This window comes from Ornithodoros turicata, chromosome 4 (assembly GCF_037126465.1).
Source record: "Ornithodoros turicata isolate Travis chromosome 4, ASM3712646v1, whole genome shotgun sequence".
Taxonomy (NCBI): Eukaryota; Metazoa; Arthropoda; class Arachnida; order Ixodida; family Argasidae; genus Ornithodoros; species Ornithodoros turicata.
The window spans coordinates 30823249-30844103 of record NC_088204.1 but is presented as its reverse complement, the minus strand read 5'-3'; the positions used below and the strand labels follow the sequence as shown (position 1 = coordinate 30844103).

Sequence of the window (20855 nt, the reverse complement as noted above, 5' to 3'; positions counted from 1 at the left end):
TCAATAACAACTTGTCCCGACCTCGATAGGCCTATAGTTTTCGAGATAAAAGTGGTACCTATTTGTACCACCATCCTCGTACTTGCCAACTGCAAGTGGTACATATGCGTACCGCTGTCTTTGATGAAGGAACTTTATTTGCAAAAGCGGGTAAAATTTGAACAGGACTAAACTTGAAGAAAACACATTGCACTAGAAGTGGTGTCCACTGAAATTCATGAGTGGAAGGGGTGGAAACACTCAGCACAAAGGGGTACTTCACACTGAATGCAGATGAAGTTCGTGCGCACCTGCCTGCTATTTGTTGAGCACCACCTGCATCTCCTCCTGCTCTCCACTCGCTGAGGGTGGTGAGATTGCCCCAAATTTCTCATTTCCAGCGGGACCCGGGTCATCTGGCGACCACTGGGCCTCCCATTCTTCCTGTGTTTATGGGCCGTTGCGCACTTGTTGGTCCGGAAGCTGAGCCCATTGGTGAGTTGTCGTCCTAGGACTAAGCGGAACCAGAAGAATGTACCCTCATTCTCGGCACCGTACTGAATGAATGAATTGACGACCGCGGCATCTAGGAGGTAGTAAAAAATCCTGTACCACCATTTTTTTGAACGCCTGTCACAGCGGTAGCTGTTTCGTTTTTGGTCGAACCTGTCCACCCCTCCCATCCACTGGTTGTAGTCAGCCAGAACTTTTGGGCATGTCACTCCAATTTTAGCATCAGTAGACAGCCGTCTGCTGACCTCGCACACATCATTTGGATTGTGAAAATTGGACAACGCGTTCACATTTTTGTTGTCTCTCCACTGATAAGCTGTGAGTTTTCCCTTGCTCCTCCAGATGTACTCGCCTTTTTGCAGCTTGTTGTCACTCTTTATCTCAGGAGGCAGGTCTCTTCGGTTGGTGCGTAGTGTACCTGCAGCATATACACCCTTCTCTGACAACTTCTCCAGCAAGGATGTGGTGGTGAAAAAATTGTCGAAGTAGAGCTGTGTGCCCTCCTTGACTCCCTCTGACAGTTGCAGCACAACATGCTCCCCCAAGCCAACATCAGATGGTCGAACGCTGTCTTTCCCCTCATATATCTGAAACTGGCAGAGATACCCTGTTGCAGAGTCCGCCCTGCACCACACTTTGTACCCGCGTTTGATGGGTTTTATGGGCATATATTACTTGAGAGTTGATCTCCCTTTGAAATCATGTTTCCCCCCATCAATCATGCTTTCGTCGACACTTTGGTTTTGGGATGGTGTGTAGTGTGCAGTGAAACTCTTGTTCAGGGCATCGACAAGAGGACGGACCTTCGCGAGCTTATCGTGTCCTGGCTCGCCCCTCTTCTATTCTTGAGTGTTGTCATGCAGATGAAGGCAGTTCATTAGCATCTGAAACCGTTTGAATGTCATCACCCGGCATACCTCGTTCACTCGGTAGAATGAGTCGCTGCTCCAATACAAATAAAAGTGGTGGAGCGGATGTACACTCATCAAAAGTAGAACCCCGATGAAGGCTTTCATTTCTTCCTTTGTCACATCGTACCATCCTTTTCGCGTCTTCTGTGCGGCATAACGGTTGGTTTCAAGGACCATCATGTCAAGCACGTCTTCCGTGAAGTACAGAGCGAAACATTCACAAGCGGTGTTCCGAGGAGCATCCGAATAGCGCTGATCCCAGCATTTTGTGGTATCTGGAAGATTCACTGGTTCGTTTGATGTCCAGAGTGACCCATCATCCTCATGTCGCTGCTCATCAAGTGGGGTGGAATCAGCGACTTGGCTAGTTTTACGCCGTTTTTTTCGTTTCTTCTGTTGTTGAGCACGTTGCCTTTTAGATTTCTTTCCTGCACTTCTTGACGGCTCCGTTGAAGGTGCCGTATTTTCGGCATCTTCATCAGATGGTGCTAACTCTGGTTGGTACTCTTCATCGCTCGAGCTATCCCCTTCAGCGTCGCTACAACATGGATTATCAGGCAAGCTGAAGAAAATCTCCAGAGCCTCTTCAGGGCTCAAATTCCGACCTGCACACATTTTAGAAATCACAACTGTGCATCAATAAAAGCATAATGAACTAAGAATGGAGCTCATATCAGTAAAATAATGTGTAAATAATTATAGTAATGGGTAAAGTTCCGTGCCCGGTATATTTTTCAGCTACATCAAGTATAAATCAAACAGTAAGGACGGACCCCCGCCATCAGGCATAGGCGCAGAGCGCTGTGACGCGCAGCACCATTTCTGTGATCACTTTCTTGACTATTAGCCTGCGCGAATCACTGCGCTTCCTGCACAAAATCGCAGTCTAATGATCTACGCAAATGGGCATAAAAGGTCAAGCTTACCTGACATTGTTACGCTGGACGGGAAGGAACCTCTTCCGGGCGAAAAAAGCGCGCCTCTTTCCATGCAGTGCAATTGACTAAAATCACAGGGCGGCCCTTCAATGCAATCGCCCATACACGAGAGCGTGCCAGTAGGCGCCATCTTGTCGTGTTCACACGTGACCATAAACATGGCGGCGCCCACGAACCTCGACCTGGGTCGATGTAAACATTGTAACGCCGTTCGTTTGTTTTTGTCCGTTTCATTTTATAAGATCATCCAGCCTTGGTTATTACTGTCGCGTTGTAGTAGAAAAGTAGGTCTCCAAGTGTAATACAATTAGAAGACAGTGGGATGTCTGAAAAACGAAATAATGCTGTAGGAGAGCTTGTTACTTGTGCCACTTTACTTGTTGGGTAAAACTGTAATTCCTCCATTCACCTCACATTATTTATAAGGCACAATCACTGATAATACATTTGAAGAATTACCGTAGTACCTGAAATGCAGCCTGCGCGCATTGTTTCACGCTAGGTCTGCTGATTTCTGTCACCTCATACTGTGCCTGTAAAGCTGATTTCTCAACAGACTGCTTTGTTTTGCTTGCAAAAGCCGGGCTGAGTATACAACCAAAGGAAGGAGGCAGTGTGACTTCTGCATTTTTGCAACTGACAAAACGTTCTAAGCAATAAATTGCATTCTCACTGTGCTCGAAAATTTTTACCTCCAAATCACCCCGAAAGCAACAAAGCTTGTAGCAGTTTTCAGCATCAGGCACCGAAATCTCACTTTCATGCGCACACACAATCATTCCTCAAGCAGCCTGCCAGCGTTTGTTGCAGTCTATCAGCTGCAGTACTTGCGTTTCTCCTGTAGTTATAGCTGTAGGGCTGCTCTCTCCTGTCGTGCTAAGAAATCCTTTTTGCTGACACTGCTTCAGGACTGGGGCAACGTCTGGGTATAGTATTGGAATATGAATGCAGATGACAGTATTATGGCCCAATTAGTACACATTTATCATTGGGAACAACAACTTATTAGGGCAAATATAATAACAAATCACAGTGGCATGTACTTTGGCTCCTAAGGCAACTATTGTCCTTTGAACTGGGTAAGCTTAGTGTACATTTGCCGGCATCTAATCTTGTGCAACTCTTCTGTACGTAGTCTGCAAGCGTGATGAATGCGTATGCTTAAGTATTTGTGAGCAATAGATCTTATTAGATGAAAGTAGTGATTTTCAAGTGACGTCTGTTCGAGCATGTGGTCATTACGTATGGAGCTGAACACACCCCTGTCCATCATAGACTCCAGCACTTGTAAGATTAACCTTTGCAGAAGTGTTGCCGATGATATGCCCTCCTGGAAAAGAGCTGCACGCAGCAGCTTCTCAGATTTCCTGCAAATGGTGATCACATCATCAGATGGATAGGGAAGTCTGTGAAAGTAATCCTTTTGTTGTATTAGTGAATGGTAGAGGGAAGGTGTACGGACTGTCAGGTGGGAGATGCAGATGTCACATTTCAGATACTCGCATAGGTAGCACACTATGCGTCCTGCAATGTACACTATCACTCTTTCACCAAAAGTTGATGGCTCCGTTGGGTCTGAGAAGTAGTTATGCTCACGTAGATCCTCCTGTAGAGTCACTTCTTCTGCAGGTATGCTTCTTCCTCTTGATGTCCAGTTAATTATGTCTTCCGATAGGGGCTGTCTAGCGCTGCTGACGTGCAGTATGGAGACATTTTCGAGTGGTAAACAATTTCCTTTATGAGAGGCTTCCACTTCGGTGTTAATGATCAATCTTTTGTATGCTGCTGCAAACTGCCTTGCAGTAGGATTATTGTTGTATCCTCCGTGCGAACGTACTAAACCAAAGAACAGTTCCAGATGATCTTGACTGACGCGATGTGTTGGGAAGTATGTCACAAGGTTCTTAGAGTGGAGAAAGTCATAGAGCTCGATGGCACTCTTGCAGCATGTGATGAAACCAAGAAACCCAGTTTTCCGGTTAGTCTGCACAAGAAGTGGCCCAGAGTTGCTCCTCCGTAGACTGCAAATGTATGTTGTGGCTATTTGAAACATTGTGCGTGCCCTTTCGATGTTTTCCGGACAGAGCGGCCTCTTCCATGACTTCTGGTGCATATTGACGGAGTTCAACACATTGAACACATTATTGATAACTCTCAGGAACCTCTCAGTTGCCTCCGAGTCCTCAAACCCTGATACACCTAGATCACGACACTCATGTATGGCATCTGCAATGCTCATGCTTAAAAGCTCTGCAGCAAGATTGACTTTCATGGGCTGCCGCTGCCACTGAACATGCGCCCTCCTTAGTTTATTTGCGGCATGGAGCCCCTCTTTCTGTTGAAGTGAGTGGAGTGCCTCTATGTAGTCCCATGATATTTCCTTGCCATCTTCATCAATGAAGGACTTGAAGTGAGAAAATGCATTTCGTATTAACTTCAGCATGTGGCAAGCGTCAAGAAATACGCTTATGGGCTCAGCTGTGTCAGGATGGGGAAAGCTGGTCCTTAGATTTTCAAACTGCAGCGAGCATCCTAAGTTATGCAACATTGACAAGTTTGCTGCAGCACCGTCGCAGGTAACAGATACAACCTTCACTCCAACATTGTGCACAAGAGACAAGCCTTGAAGGACAAGGTTACTTCTTTGCTCGCCAGTTATTCCATCTACAAGGAAGTATCCTATCGGCAGCTTCCACTGCTCATGTAGCGAAACAAGTAGGATGACAAATGCCTCCTTTGCTACAGCACAAGAATCCTCCGAGGTTGGCCCAACGGTTGCGAAGCCATAAGTCCTTTTCCCATCCCACTCGACATGCCTCCTAATCGCCATCTCATCAACCATAAGACTGCATACAGTTGACAGTGCTTTCTGGTTGTTGTCCGTAACACGCATCTGCAGGGCTAACAGCGCTTCTTTTGAGTACCCTGGCTCACCTTCGACTGACTGGTACCACTTCCGTATCGTACGTGGGTGGGGTAGACACGTGTCAAAGACCTGCCTTACATAGTTATATGCACGTGGCGAATAGAAATGTAAGGTAAGTGCAAACGCTCGTAACTCTGGGCTGTACTTATGAGGCAAGCTTGTCCCCTCACTTTTTGCTGACTGCCTCATCAGCAAGTCCTTATTTGCACCGGCAATGTTTTCGAGGCAGCTTGCGTGTTCTTGAAGTAAAATGTTCTGAGATGTGAGATGGGATATCACATGCTGTAGCTTTGCAACTTTCTGCTTGATGCGTCTTTGTGCCTGCTGCAAGGCCTTGATTCGTTTTTTGCTGAGGGTATGCAGGTTGCCTATACGTTTGACTTCCTTTTTGAGGAAGGCCTTTACTGGCGTGTCTTCAGAGGATGTCGCCTGAGACAACAGGTACCAATAACCTCATTAATACTCAGCTGTGAACAATTTAGATAGTACGTGGCAGCCACATGCAAGGCCATGCAGTCATGCACAGGTTGTGCTTCTGGTCAGATACATGTAGGAGCTGCTTGCTCAGAGTTCCTTTACAACACAGCATGATTGCCTGTCTGGTACAGGACCTACTCATATGGTGGCTATTCGAAGAAAGTATGAAGGTCTACAGTTACTGTCCTAACATTATGTTTACTAAAATTAAAAAAAAAACATCTGATGCGGCAGTTAGCCTGCCTATAGTGAGCTGCCAGCTCTCAGCGTATCGCTCGTACAGATACACAGACCTTGGATGTTTCGAATTTAACTGTTTACTATGAGCACTCTTGACGTATTTACCTAGCACAGAATGGAAGCAATCGCACCCTTATATCTTTGTGAATTAGGACCTAGTATCACGAGACACAGTAGCACAACACTGCTCCTTTTTTGACACACTGTGCATATACTCACTAGAGGAGAGATCCACATTGCAGTGGTCACAGTAGATGACAAAAAGTCAGCCATGCAGATCACAGAAGTTTCTCCACGCCATTGCGCTTGATCAAATCCATCTTTATTGATTCAAACAGTACAATTCATTGTGACAAGTATTGGGGTTAGTAATAATCAGCAGCATGCATACCAAGCTGGGAATTCCCTCCATGATATAGAGCACTCTCTGAGCTTTGTAACTATAACTATTAGGCTACAAGTGTTGCCAGCATCGCTGCAGCAGAGACAGATCAGTTTTGTCAGAAAGACTGTCCCTCTTAGTTCACTCGGACTACCCTCATACCCATTGCTAACACCAATAAGTGCTGGCAACAGATAATTTGAGAAATGTTTCCTCGGGCCAGTAACTATACAACAGGCTGCAACTAACGGCACTGCACTGTACTGAAATGTAGACGTGAAAGGGGCAATAATATGTTTAAACTGTATGCTCAAGTCTAATTGGTTTTCCCTTATGCACCTGTACTGTATGAAATAAGGTATTTGAAAGCCTGCTCCTGGAACATATACTTGAATGGTGCAGTCAGCACCTACAGTGGAATCTTAACGTATTAGTTATGAACATGCAATTCTTTTCCACGTCGAGTATAATTCTTACCAAAGGTTCACATCTGCTGGTGCTTGGAGTTGAGCCACTGGGGGTTGTGTCCTGGAAAGACGTGGAAATAGCAGTACAAATGTAATACACAGGATGTTCAGTATGATCATAACCCCTGTGCGTTAGTTATGTACATCCTAGTCTTTCCGCTGAGAGCACAATCCTTACCATGGGGTCAGGCCTGCTAGTGTTCGGAGTCAAGCTTGTGAACAGACAAACGGAAGAGCCCTGAAAAGAAATTAAATTAAGTACACAACCGCGGTGTAAAGTCCCAATACTCAGAGGCAAAGAGGAAGGCTACATTTGATTTGCAGTGGAGAGAGAATGAGAGAAGCCCCTAGTGTCAATACTTCCGAAGGCTTACCGTGCGCGACTGTTCAAATTGCCCTGGTGTGTCGGAACTGATACTGCTGGAAGCCTTGGCTGGTGTGGGGCTGGACTGGAAGGAGAGTGCACGCAAGAACCATTATCATTAAAACACTGTTTCATTCAGGGCCCCTTGATAATCAGAACAAAACGAAAACTTCCAAATAAAGATTCAAAAGTCCTGCAGCACTTGTAGATGAAGTTTGGTGCTGTATCGTGGAAAGCATGGGCGGATCCAGGATTATTCGCGGCTGGGATCCAGTATGGACAAATGCCAGGCGCATGCTGGGATTGGTCCATTGAACACCATGTTAAAGCCAAGATATGAGGGGGTAGCGGACAACCTCGGTTTACACCGTGCGGGAGTAGTCTTCGAAGCAGTGACCCAGTGTGCAAAATTTTAATGGAAAATGCGATTGGATGGGCATTAAAGTGAACAGTGTTTTTTTCATGCGTAGGGCATGTTTAAATCTGTACAAGATCTGTTTGGGGTACCTGTGAGGAAGTGGGTTTTATGTGGTTTTATGGTCGTTGGAAATGCTTTTCAAATATAGTTGCCCGAACTAAATCCTACTGTGGTCTCATGATTTTTGCTCTTCTGTGTGATCGTCATGCCATAGATATATTGCAGGGTGCATCATTAAGAACTGATCAGAGTGCATCACAGTGAGACTGATAAACGGAAACCGGAGGCTACCTTTGTGGTACTTGGGTTACAAACAGGTGTCACATCAAAAGTAGCACCTGGTTGTAACTCATGTGCAACATAGATACTCTCTGGTTTAGGATTATTGCTCTCTTCATGAAGAGCTCTGATCAGTTTTTAATGTCGCACACTATATACATGTGACATGCAAGCCAGGCACCGAATGTGTAAGTGCATGACAGGCACAATGCATCTGTGGTTCATTTGTTTGTGCTGCTGAGGCTTCACATTGAAGTTGTGGTAGGTGGCTTAGTAGTGAAGCCTGAGCTGTTGATTCCCTACACACGATTATGAGTAAGAGCATAACACCTTGGGTCTAACTTCTGTACAGCCTGAAAAACCGAACCATGACACACTTGGAGAAGAGAAAGGGAGGCCAGTGTTTGGGCAACCACTGCCACAGAGCAAGTGGCTCAATTCTGAGTAAGACCTAATGGTCAACTGGGGATGACAATGAATAGGAAGCTTGCTAACTAACTCAAGGACTAGCATGCTATACAGTTCATCTTTCACTCCACTAAGTGTAAGCAAGCCTGAGAAATTGATGTATCGTATAAAACAAATAAAAACATGAAGGCAGCACAAACCCATAAAGATTTACTCGTGAAACAAACTGTGCGGTTAATGCTAAAAAATGATACCTACCACAGCAGACACAAGAGGTGTGCTTGTAGTTCTGTCTACCTGTAACGGCATACTATTGTTCGGCATCACATTTGAAAGGCTTTCAAATATGTGCTCACATGGATTCGCTCTGGTGTCTTTGCTTCGAGCAGGCCCACATCCATTGGCTCTTGAGTGTCAGATCCAGACGCCATGCTCACTTCAATCTCCTCCTGTGTGTCAGGCTCAGGCAGGCTCACGTTAATTTGGTCTTGTGTGCCGGGTTCAGGCGTGCACACGCCTATTCGTTCTTGCCCGCTAGGTTCCCGTCTGGCTGGCAAGTCATGCTCCTCCTGAGGTGACAATGAACGAGTTGTATTTACCAGACTTTTAAACACCAAAGACACAAAAGAACTGGTGAACGTATTTTGTGGTCAAAGGGCCTGACCTCGAGCAAATACTTGGCAAATTTGACCGCTAACATGTCCCTTGCACTAATTCCCTTTGTACCCAAGCTCTGGGACCATAGTGTGGCTATATGCAATTGATTATCGACCATAATTATGGCGAAACGTACCTGGTGAACTTGAACCGACGGATGTGCGACAGGAACGGAACCCTCCCGCAGGCGCACGCGTGTTAGCGACGTTCTGTCGAAGTCCTCGTTCCTGAAGTGTTTTGAGCACACTCGGCTGTACTTCGTTGGCACCCAATCCGGTCTCCCGATCGCATTCACCCATTGCAATCGTAAGGACTCGTCTCGGGGAAAGCTAAAACGTACCGCCGAGAACAAACAAAGGCAACATAATGAGACGAATTGAAACCGAGAGCACAGGGGTATATACTTACTGGTGGTACGTTATGCCAGATTCTTTACTTGCAAACTCTGAACGATTAGCGCAACCGGAATAACAACACACTACCATGGCCTGTCACAGAAGTGGCATGTGTGGCAAGCAAACAGCAATTCAATAGCCAAACACGCGAAGTCAAAGCGGACGTCGAAAGCGGCGAAGCAGATGACACGGATCAGCTGAGACGGAGAAACAAAACATAATAAAGCAAACAAGCCAAGCCGAGATGTGATTGGGCGATAGTTCCGTGACGTTGAACACGACAAGATGGCGATTTTGCGGAAAGCGACCGCTTGGGGGTAGTTACAAAAATGGCGGCTTTCTGGGCCCCCTGTGACTAAAATAAACACAACGGCGCCCCATCTATCGCATTACAGAAACAGTTTTCAATTATGCTTTGCAAACCGTGTACTAGATGGCGCAAGTGTCAAAAACGTCCAGAGTTTTCTTATTGCCACGAAAAAGCGCTGCAAAAAAAGACGACGAAGTGGTACACATTTGTACCGCTGTCCAACAAAGGGTTAACCTGCTGGAGTACAGCAATGGTGGTGAAGAGCAGATTCTGAATTGTGCTTGAGGACACCCCTTGCCGGGACTCAGCAAATGCTATTGGTTCAATCAGTTTTTTGAAAGTCCAGAGAGAAGCATGGCTACAGCAGTTCTGGCCACGTGGGCAGTCCTTTCCACCCCATCATCGGAGGAGCAAGAGATCACATCATTGCTAACATCATACTGTAGATGTTGGTCTGGGCTCATCTCATTGAAGAGGAGGCTACGGACTTTTTTATTCACACAGGCTTTTCTGGTCCAGTTTTCAGTCGTGTTCTGGATGGTTTTCAGCACCTGTGGTATGATCCCAGGTTTCATTGGTGTTTGGCAGCCCTCTCCTAATTGATCGCACACTTGGGAGTGTCATTGCATATGTGATGAACCTGTATGCGTTTGGTTCATGAAAATACAGACTCTGCACAGATTACTTCAGGTGACAGTCTTCTGCCAAAAGGTAAACAAGTAATTTGCAAAAAGCAAAACAAAAAACAATGATTGCCAGCACCCAGGGTTGGGCCTCCTAGGTACCAGTCGGGGATGCTACCTTTACACCACACTGGAATGTCTTCATGAATTGGGGAGCCTCAAGAAATTTCGACGGGCAGGTCATACACTTCTTTCCACCCACCTTTACATGTCTTTGCTCTCACTTCCAACATCCAGACACGAGGCAGGTGCATAGGTGGGTATTTTCCAGCGGCCTCACTCATCCTCACCTCACGAAGCACAGACTTTATTGGCCTCACTCACCCTCACCAAATCTTCGTCACCAGTAATTAAACTTCAGTCACCCTCACCCTCACATTCCATTTTAAATTTTGCCCTCACAAACCTCATCTCAGGGCATCGGGATCCCGAGAGGCCTTATCATCCTCATCCTCACATGCCTTCACCTCATGAGGCTATTCACAACCCTTATGGCCTCACGTATCTTCACCTCATGAGGTCCTCATCCTCACGTGTCCTCACCTCATGAGAGCCCTCATGTCCTCACGGCGCCTCACGTACTTTCGCCTAATGAGGACCCACATGGCCTCACGAGTCCTCATCCTCACGTACCCTCACCTCATGACGGCCCTTATGGTTTCACGTACATTCTTCTCATGAGGATCCTCATGGCCTCACGACCCCTCATCCTCACGAGTCTCGCCTCGTGAATACCGTTATGGCGTGACGTGTCTTCAAGTCACTAGTAGGCACATAAGCCTTAAAAGAACTTTCCTTCATGTTCACCTGACACGTCGGCGTTGAACTACTGTGTCAGTAGTTGGTACTAATGATACAGCGCGGCATTCAACTGCTTAAGGGTTTCGTCGAGTGATTGGATAAATTTGGTAACAATTGCTACTGTCACAGTGAGATATAACGTTAGTGTTTGGCGTCAGCAAAGAGGAGCCCGAACCCATCACCTCATCTGTGAGGTGCGTCACGGACCGTCAGGACTTCACGACCTCATCCGTGAGGTCCCTCACGAAAGGCTTCACAGCCTCATCCGTGAGGTCCCTCACGAAAGGCTTCACAGCCTCATCCATGAGGTTCCTTACGAAAGGCCTCATCCGTGAGGTTCCTCACAAAGGGCCTCACGGCCTCATCCGTGAGGTTCCTCACAAAGGGCCTCACGGCCTCATCCGTGAGGCTCCTCACAGAATTCCTTGTACCCTCACGTATTCATGGCCTCACGACGACTGGCCTCATGAGGGCCCTCACAGTGGGCCTCATGAGGGACAATGCCTCACGACTGTCCTCGTGAGGAACATTCAGCGTGGTCTGGCCTCACTCACCCTCACCTCATCGTCGTGAGGTGAGGGTGAGGCGTTCTCATGAGGGTCCTCATGAGTGAGGACGCCCAGCTATGGGCAGGTGGCTATCAGTGGCAGGTGCCTATCTTGTCTCCTGCTTTCTTTCTCTTTTTTTTTTAATGAAAGAAGATGCAGTTCACTTCATAGCACCAATTACCAGTTTTAATGAATGATACTCATCTGAAGTTTAAGCTGGAGCCTGGAATTATATGAAGGATGTGGAGGCATGAACTATCATGGTTGACGTAGCATTTTCTCTCTGATTTTACTAAAAGTTTTGAAAAAGCAACCATGGTGCACTCCCCTTTCCTTCCATGTCGCCATCAGTTTCCTCTTCCTTCGTCATTTTCTTGGTGAGGTGATGGAAGAGAAGCTGAGTAAACAGAGAGGCCACAAATCTGAAAACTTTTTATTTCCGAGGTTCGTCTCTGCTGAAATGGGGTCCTGGGATTTTCTGGTAGTGGTAACCGTGACAGGTCGGTTCCCCAGCCAATTGACGGGAGAAGTGTTATTCTGCTACATGTATTTCAGGAAGAGCAACTGAGCAAGCTACATTTTGGTAGCCATTTCAAACAAAGAAGGCTATGAAATGCATAAGTTGCAGCATGTGGGCTGCTTGAGCTCTGCTCAGATGCTGCTCTAGTCCTTCTTTGAAGTACATCCCAAGCGAAAATAATACTTAGCTGGGATCCATAATGGATGCATCTGGGACCTGTAATGCCCCGAGCTGGAACCCCTTGGTGAGTCCAGCTAGTACTCCATAATGGATCCAGCTGGACCTCACCCAGATGGACCTAGCTGGATGCATTCGAGCATTCACTTTAACGTTGCCACCGCCAGACTGCTACTAGTTATCCTCTGCTCATTTCACATAATCGTACACATATTATTTTGTTTATGCAGTACATGTTGAAACTGTTTTTGCATCGCCTTTTCTCTTGTTTCCGCAGGTCTTAAAGTTACTTGGAGAGTATTCTTGGGAGGTTCCTTACCGTGTGTTCACACGAGCGATATCTTCACGCAATATTTTAGTGGAACAAAAAGCGAAAACACTGCCTCACAGAGCCGAAGTTCCGTCCCGTGTTATGTTGAGCATTCGCACGATGCGGAATATTTTTTTTTGTTTTTTTTGTTTTTTTATTTTATTCATGATACCCCAAAGGCCCTTGCAGGCAATATCGGGAGTGGCGTACTGCGCATTTAGCAGACGACACCGTTAGCGAAGTATTGTAAGATATTCTGTAGCAGACGACAGGAAAAGGTCTTTTCCTGTCGTCTGCTACAGAATATCTTGTAGTTGCGTCGCAGGATATTCCCCATGGTTATCAGTGCAGGTGAAGACACGACGTTGAGGGCTCACGTGACAGCAGAAAGCTATGGCATTTTTCGCATCTTCCGCTTCTGGGGGAATGTCGTTCGTGTGAATACACGATTACTGTGCCATTCATGTTTACTCCCTTCTAGCTCCCCCAGTGTCTGACTGTGGCTGCAGGACAAACAATGAAGATCGTCAAATGCTCTCATGCAGAGTGTCTTAGCACCGTAGCAGTCAATTACCCGGAATAATGTCTGCCTTCTCGGGGGTTAGGGATGGTTAGGGTGTTCGTTGTCAATGCGCCATCAAAACTCCAATCATAATCATCCTCTGATACCAGATGCCTGCTGCTTCTGTGGAGCAAGGCCAGATACAGAACAAGTTATGAAACCCTCCTAGGACCAGATTGCATGTGTGGTGTCCTTTGCTACAGTTGTAGGTCTCTTAGATCCCAGGATGTGCTTCTGCCACCAGTGATGGAAGTGCTACTCCAAACTGCGCCAATCACAGGGTGCTGCGGATCCCTCATAAAACAGGTCACATATTGAGAAATTAGTAAGACTGCCTTACTTTTCTGCCTCTGAGCCTGTTGTAGTGGCAAACTGCTTCTCGTGGCAATGTTGCTGTGGCGTGACCCATTCAACAGCTCATCAGCACTCGCGATTAACTGCGCATCATGATGGCACTTGTCTGCGATTTTCCCCAACTTCAGCTGCCTTTTTTGCAAATCACCTAACTTACATCAAAATTCCCTGATAATTTCCTGTTTTCCAGGTTGGTAGACACCCTGTTAAAGTTAGTATTGCTTCGTGTACTTAAAATATGTAGAAGTTTGTCATCTGGGTAGGTGAACCCTGCCATATATCCCAGGTAAAGAGAGGACCATCCTCCCAAATGCAGTATGTGGTGCTGGGCTGGGCTGTTCAATATACATGATGCAAACAAAGAGAACTCCATCACTTACTGAATGTAATTTGATTTGTTTGCCCAGGCGCCCGAAGGGACTCTACGAAAGCATAAATGAACATTGCACTACTGCAGTTAAATATATACATATGCTAGCGAGCAGCACACAAATAAAACAAAGTAAAAAATAAAATAGTGAAATAGTAAATTATACATACACTGACACCACTCCCAAGAAGAAATTTAGAGCAATTTTCTGGATGGCACAGGAATGGAATCATTGGACATATTGTACAATTAATATCTGTGATAAAATGAACAAAAAATTAATATCTCTGTGGATCGGACAGATCCCACTGCCAGGGCACCTGACCTGCATCGCTGCAGAAGTACTTGGTCAGGAGGAACCTTACTTCGGCAGTCTCTCAACAGAAGTTTCTCGCTGGAGGTCTGGGCAACTTTGACAACGCCTTGGTGGGCTCGCTGCTTGTGTTCTCCCTCCATTGGCCGTGAACCGCATGTCCGGAGGCATCAGTAAAGTCTGCAAAGCCTGCAGGATTCCAGTTAAGATTAAGTGCTATGCTGTTTCAATAGGCAGCCATAAAATTAGAGAAAAGAAATTCCACGGCCAATAACAAACAAGCTCAAATCGTACCAGGGGGACAGTAGCCGCCAGGGTCTGTTGGGTCCTCTTCCATGAAGGGGTAGTTGTGCAGAACGACGCACGCCAGCACTACACGTATGGCATTTGCCAGGTGTAGAGTGGTCGCCTGAACACCCTCCACCGGGACGCAAGGATGCCAAAAGAGTTTTCAACACAGCGTCTGCAGAAGGTACAGCTGCAGCAATTAGGGTACCATTTTCCACACAGTTGGCAGAATACTAACCTGGCCCTGCTCAGTCAATAGTTAAATATCCGCCTGCACCTGTCTAGGCACCCACCCGGGTACGACCACATGAAATCAAGCCGTAGCTGGGAGGGCATTACTTGAGGGCTGGGACACATACTTGAGGGTATTGTGTGATACAGATACTGCGTATCAATCGTATTCAGCCGTCTTTATATAGGGCTGGCAGCCCCATCTTCGTATGGAGATGGCATACGAAAGGCTGCGCTGTTTGGGATCCTGTCACGTGCCACGTAGGCGTCAGACAAACGTGTTTCATCACCAACAAATACAAATGGCAGTGAAACATCACTGCCAGGAATATTCGTCGGGGGAAGGTCCAGCTCGCCATCTTCAAGGGGACAGTTCTTGAAGACACCTCCATCTGAGTGTGATCCATAATCCCTGATGGAAACTGCGAGAAACTTGTAGGTCGCATCAGACACAGCCGTCAGGTTTATGGAGAAGTTGTGCTGCAGAAATAAAATTATGTATTTGAAGACAAATTTACAAAATAGTAATTTTCCAAACACCTTCCGATGACTAGAGGTCGAATTTCTATGCAACTGCCCGCATAGAGCACTGCATGATACAGTGTACAGCAACCAGCATTCAGTGTGACATCGCTTCCTGAAGGGGATGCTATGAACTCCCTTGCGAGTCTGGAGCGATATCAATTGGAATGGTGTGTTGTCCGATAATGATCATCGAGTATAGGCTGCTACTGAATAAAAATCTGCTCTCTACTGATCGCGTATGTATAGAAAAACACACTAATGCAAAAATAGCCTAAATTTGTTGTCCTACTTTGTAGTTGTAATTACAGGGATCCACTCAGTGGTGGTGCCTGTAAGGTGGTATGCTTGCCGTCAACTGCACCCACACAGTTGGGAAATTGCCATCTGCTGGCAAAACCTTCTGCAGCAGGTTCCCAAGTGGACCGTGTGGGCTACTAAAGGAATTCCGTGTACGATTAATTATTCAAAAATGTGTAGGACGACCCAATAACTAAAGATAATCGTGTGACACATCTTTGTGGGCTGTCATATATGATGCTCTATAGTGTGACTTGTGACTTACAGGCATGTAAATTGGCTGCAGAACATTCCAAAGTGAATCGCATGTCTCCAGAAGGATTCGTCTTGCAGACGTAAACCCCACGCGAAAGAGGAAGGCAATGCTCTTGACGCTGTGCCCAGTGGCGAGGTACCTGTGGATTTGAATAATTTACGTGACTTTCTCCCTTACAAGCATATAATGCGAAACTTCCACACTAGAATAAATTAAGACCTGGACCATACTTAACTGTGACTGCAAGCCACAGAGAAAATGGCTCGTCGACCCCAGGGATTCTTTGTGAGCTTCTCTCTGACGAGCACCAGAACGTGCCCGAAACGACTAGGTGACATACAGAGGAAAGCGTAGTGCAGGTCCGATTCGCTGGACTGCATACGCCTCACCTATCAATCAGGAAAACGTTTGTCACTTCACTTGATAGAATCTTCTAACGACACTGCCGATTAAAGCGAAGCTAACCATTGTGTCGTAGGCACCCTCCGTCCCTCGTCGAGTCCACTCGTCGCGTACCCACCATCGACGTGGGGACGGCTCACATGCCATCCTCCACAAGAGAAGGTACATCATTAGCCCAATAAGAAGCTGTCTTCTCCGTAGTAACATTATTTGCATGCGACGAAGCGAGGTCCTTGCGTAGTTCGGCATTCCGAAAGTGTGGTTCGAATCGAGCGCAAATAAAGCGGGAAAGAAAAAAATGAGGAAGAGAGAGAGTGCGCGGCGAACGATCGCAGTGCCACTATGTACGGAAACTGCATAACAAAATACAATATTGGAGCATTGTACATTTGTATCGATGTTCCGGAGCTTAATTATGTTTCGAATCACATTTTGTGACATATTCGGTCACTTTGATGTAAAATAAGCGAGAAGAAGTTTGTGTCGCTGTCGCCCTGTAGCCGGCCAAATGGATCGACTACCGGGAGGATTGGGAGCAGCGACAGCGACAGATTCTGTAGCGTGTCGCTTGTTGTGGGATCCGCCCTTAAGGGCGGATCCCATAACCCGCGACAAGCGACAGCTACACGCGACAAGCAACAAATTCGGCGGCGGCACCCAGGCTCTTGCGACAAAAAAGCGGTGTCGCGGCTACAAAATCCTGCATCTGCTCCCCGTAGATATTTGTCGCTTGTCGCCAGTCACCGTTGCCCGGCGCGTGCCCAAAACTCGCTAGATTTGGCGGTATGTAGCTGTAGCGAACGACAAAGCATAGAGATGCGGGGAAAACAGCGTAGCGTGAGTGTCAAGTCACCTTCGTTTTAATGAAATTTCGAGATTGTAGGGGAAAGCAGCCGTTCGAATCGATGGTTATCGCGTATGACCAAAATCTATTGCACATTGTGTGGAAACGGATGGAACTGCAGCGCCACCACAGACAAACATATTATAACAAACTGATACGGTAGTATAAATTTCTCTCGGTGTTTATCTTCCTGCGGCGTTTCAGTCGAAATTTTATGATGTTTTTGACAAATATGCCGCATAATCAATTGAAAAATACGAATTCTTCTCTCGCCAATATAGTTTTGTCGCCAGCTGCTGTCGCCTCACAAATGGATCGGGAAGCTGCTCCCGCGACAACGGCGACAGCGACAGAATCTGTAGCGTGTCGCTTGTCGCGTGTTATGGGATCCGCCCTTTAGGCGGCAACCGCATGGAGCACTTTTGCCAACTGAATGGCAGCAGAACTTGAAAGGAACGGTGACCTACTAAGCGAACAATAGACTACGGACCGATGAGCCGGTTTCTGCCGAGGATAGATATTTAGTCTGAGGAGAGGAAGTGACACCACCCGACGGAACCGTGTGCGCCAATGAAAACACCCTTCACAGGAAATGCCACAAGCACGTGACAAAGTCACCTGTGACCGCTTTTTTTTTTCCTTCGGGCTTTGCCCTCTTCGCCCTGCCTCCTAGAAGGACACGCAGACCCGTCGTGTGAACTTCAAGGAGGCCACCCCTTTGGAACGTCAAACTTTTTCAGTATAAGGACATCAACTTAAAATATATCGTTTGGCAGGAGGTGGCAAGGTGTGTGCAAGGCGAAGGTGATTAAATGAAACATCAAAATATTATTTGTGGCACATAGCAAATCGGAAATGTGTAATGAGATAACGGTAACAAAAATGCAGTCTGATATTTCTTTAGTGAGCATTGCTAGAAACACTCATAAGCCAACATTCTCTTCGTATCTCAAAATTTTTTGTAAACGCCTGATTTCTAGATGTTATTACCACCGTACTTTTTCAAGAACCGCTAAAATATCATTTATGTTACTAAACAATGCGTACAGCAGTTTGCTACAATAAGCATTGCCACATCGCGTGCAACAAGCGGTGGTAAACGCTTGGCGGACGCTTCACCATGACAACCTCAACGTGGACATTCTGCTCCATGCGGTTGCATAGCTTCGATACCGTTCCGTTCACGCTGAGTTGGCGCTCCGTTGGCCCGATTCAGTTGGCAAAAGTTGCTCCATACAGTTGCCGCCATACGCTGTCAAATGCTGATCGTCTCACGTCTCTCCAAACGATACGTGAAACAGAATGGAACAGAACGAATGGAAATGTACAGTATACTGTACATTTGCATTTTACTTGCAAAATGCACAAAAAGGAACTAGTGAAAATGTAATTTATTCAAACAGCACATAGCCTTGTAAGATTGCTGAAATTCTGCAAATCAGTTCCTTTTGGCCACAAGATGCAGGTACAGTATGCATTTGATACAATGTGTCCAACACCTTGCCCTACATCCGGGATTCCTGCAGTGACGAAAGGACTTTGCATCTACAGCAGCATCTACTGAGAGGTGATCAGCCCCGTGTCTTCCAAACTCTTGTAGGAAGCTGTACGTCTGTCTTTGGACTTGGCTCACTTTCATTCCATCTGCAGTTCACTTCTGGTGCACCTGAAAGCAGCTCTTCGCCAGTGTACATCTTGAAGTCGAACGACTCCATGATAGCTGTGTGTGGCATCCCTTTGTTGCTTTCATCCTCTCAATACTGAAGTCATGAGTCCACAGTAGTAAGATCTGTCATGTGAAACATGAAGCAGATTTTCCACCTTTTTGTTCTACTCCTGATTGGATAGTAACTCAGGAGCCGGTCGCAGAGGTCGACACTCCATGTTCTGGTTGTGCTGCCACACATACACACAGCAGCTTGTGGTATGGTAACTCGGGTCTTTCTTGGACCATCGCTCACAAGTGTTCACAGGCTCTACACTGTTCGCGGTGGACAAAAAAGTAGCTGGCGTATTGTCCAACCATTTGAGCAGACCCATGCTGTAACACCCGAGTGTGAACAGAGGGACAGATGAGGAGAATCCCACACCCTGAAGATGTTGGGATAGAGATATTGGTTTTTATCGCCGATCAGCGATTGACCACACCACACCACTCCACTTGTATACAATTTCAAACAATACATTTATACAAACAAACAAATAATGTATGGCCAACACAAACAATGATGACTGTATAGTTCGGGAAGAATGAAATAAACTTGTATTATGGTAAGTCCGGTGGTTCCTGATGGTGGTCGTTAGTGTTGAGATGCTTTATGCGATGTGACGGAGGGAGGCTTGCAAGCATGGCACAAAAAAAAAAAAAAACTCGCAGAGGAGTCTGATGCACCAATTTTACAGACGAACAAGATACACTCGCTCACATCAACCCAATGCTGATATCAACTTTGTCGCTGCGCCCGATACGCGGCCCAAAGCTGAACCGTTCGTGGAGGTGGCCCGATATCGACTACCTACTCTGGCTAAATTCCGTCGCCTTGTTTCTTTTGTCCCCCTGTCCCTAACTAGTCGCACACAATGCGACGGTCGGGGTACACATATGTCCCTTTGCCGACAAATGCCATAAACGTCAACCTGGGTGTCTTTTAAGGGAAAACACATGTTCCATAGCTGTGGGCTGCAAAGGTGCCTGGGATGGCATAGATGGGACGCATGTGTTTTCACTTTAGCTCAAAAATAGAAAATACGGTCCCTGGTATGCGAACTAAGTGACGTTCAAGTACCGGAACACTGTCATTGAAGTCTACTGTCTGTTCAACACTGTCTGTTCTAGTAAAGCTCGTGACCTGGATCGAGGCACTCAGTCTAATGACTGCCTGTCTACCAACACCTAGCTAAATTCCTGTGCTCATTCGTTTATCCGTTGTTCTTCCGTGATACACATGAAAGCTTATCACCTTCCCAGAAGGGCATGCAAGAACAAACAATTTGATTCTGACTGGGTTTGGCTTGTTGGGTACAAACTGTCTGAGCTGGCATTAACGATATGGCTTGAGGCTTATTGAGGATGTCACCGGAAGGCGTAGCTGGTGACCCTATGGGGCTTAGAGGAGCTGGCGTAGCAGGGAGAGAATCAAGCTGGGATTGTGACAAAACCAAACAATGGGGCTTGAACAAGGTGCGAGGTGGCAGGGGAAAGAGACCGGCAGGGGTGCCGATTGACCCCAGGCTTGGTTAGGAATATTCGTAGTCCTGCAGGCGCTTGTGGGTCAGTGATCAGTCTCGTGATCAGAAAAGGGAGGAGAATCCGCAAGTTGGACTTCAAACGGGAAAAGGCGTACACTAAGTGTGTGAGTCTCGTTGGATATGAGTCTTGATTCAACTGCGCTAATGGAATGTTAAACACCTGTGCTTCCAAGGTGCAGATGATGGCCGTCTAAGGCCAGCAACTCCCAGGCTGTTGGGTACGGCCAACTATGGCGTTGAGCAGCGAGAGGGACCAACACGAGAAAAACACGAAAAAAACACGAGAGGATGTAGGCGTGATGACAGAAATGGGTTCTGTGGCAACTTCAGTGGAACCCACCTGCAGGATAATTGTCGTAAAATATCCAGGAAGGCCATCAGCCACCTTGGTAAAGCCCAAAATTCTTCCGCCGCTGACTGACTCGATGTAGACGGCTCCACCCCAGCTCATAGCAAGACAA

The 20855-nt window shown here is 46.6% G+C and overlaps 2 protein-coding genes and 1 long non-coding RNA gene across 3 annotated transcripts; all 3 read right to left on the bottom strand.

Annotated features, from left to right (window-relative positions):
* Positions 1-215: 215 nt before the first annotated feature.
* On the bottom strand, positions 216-1160 carry LOC135392272 (piggyBac transposable element-derived protein 3-like). The gene has a single exon (XM_064622987.1). It carries the CDS (start codon positions 1158-1160, stop codon positions 216-218), a length of 945 nt encoding a protein of 314 aa, XP_064479057.1.
* Positions 1161-6546: 5386 nt separating this feature from the next.
* On the bottom strand, positions 6547-8761 carry LOC135392923 (uncharacterized). Its single transcript, XM_064623575.1, has 5 exons — positions 8659-8761; positions 8561-8599; positions 7208-7282; positions 7012-7071; positions 6547-6894 (listed from the first exon to the last, which is right to left on the bottom strand). The coding sequence occupies exons 1-5, from the start codon at positions 8731-8733 to the stop codon at positions 6769-6771; spliced, it is 375 nt and encodes a 124-aa protein (XP_064479645.1). The 5' UTR covers positions 8734-8761; the 3' UTR covers positions 6547-6768.
* A 70-nt stretch (positions 8762-8831) lies between these two features.
* LOC135392922 (uncharacterized) lies at positions 8832-9538 on the bottom strand. Its single transcript, XR_010422307.1, has 3 exons — positions 9368-9538; positions 9096-9288; positions 8832-8871 (listed from the first exon to the last, which is right to left on the bottom strand). It is a non-coding gene; the product is annotated as an uncharacterized LOC135392922 (long non-coding RNA).
* Between the last annotated feature and the right edge of the window lie 11317 nt (positions 9539-20855).

Excerpts from the sequence above, each read along its gene's own strand:
- LOC135392272 (XM_064622987.1), bottom strand. The coding sequence starts at position 1,160 with ATGCCCATAAAACCCATCAAACGCGGGTACAAAGTGTGGTGCAGGGCG.
- LOC135392923 (XM_064623575.1), bottom strand. The coding sequence starts at position 8,733 with ATGGCGTCTGGATCTGACACTCAAGAGCCAATGGATGTGGGCCTGCTC. Across the intron at positions 8,600-8,658 it reads AGACACCAGAGCGAATCCAT|GTAGACAGAACTACAAGCAC; the intron begins GTGAGCACATAT and ends ATGCCGTTACAG. Across the intron at positions 7,283-8,560 it reads CACCTCTTGTGTCTGCTGTG|TCCAGCCCCACACCAGCCAA; the intron begins GTAGGTATCATT and ends CTCTCCTTCCAG.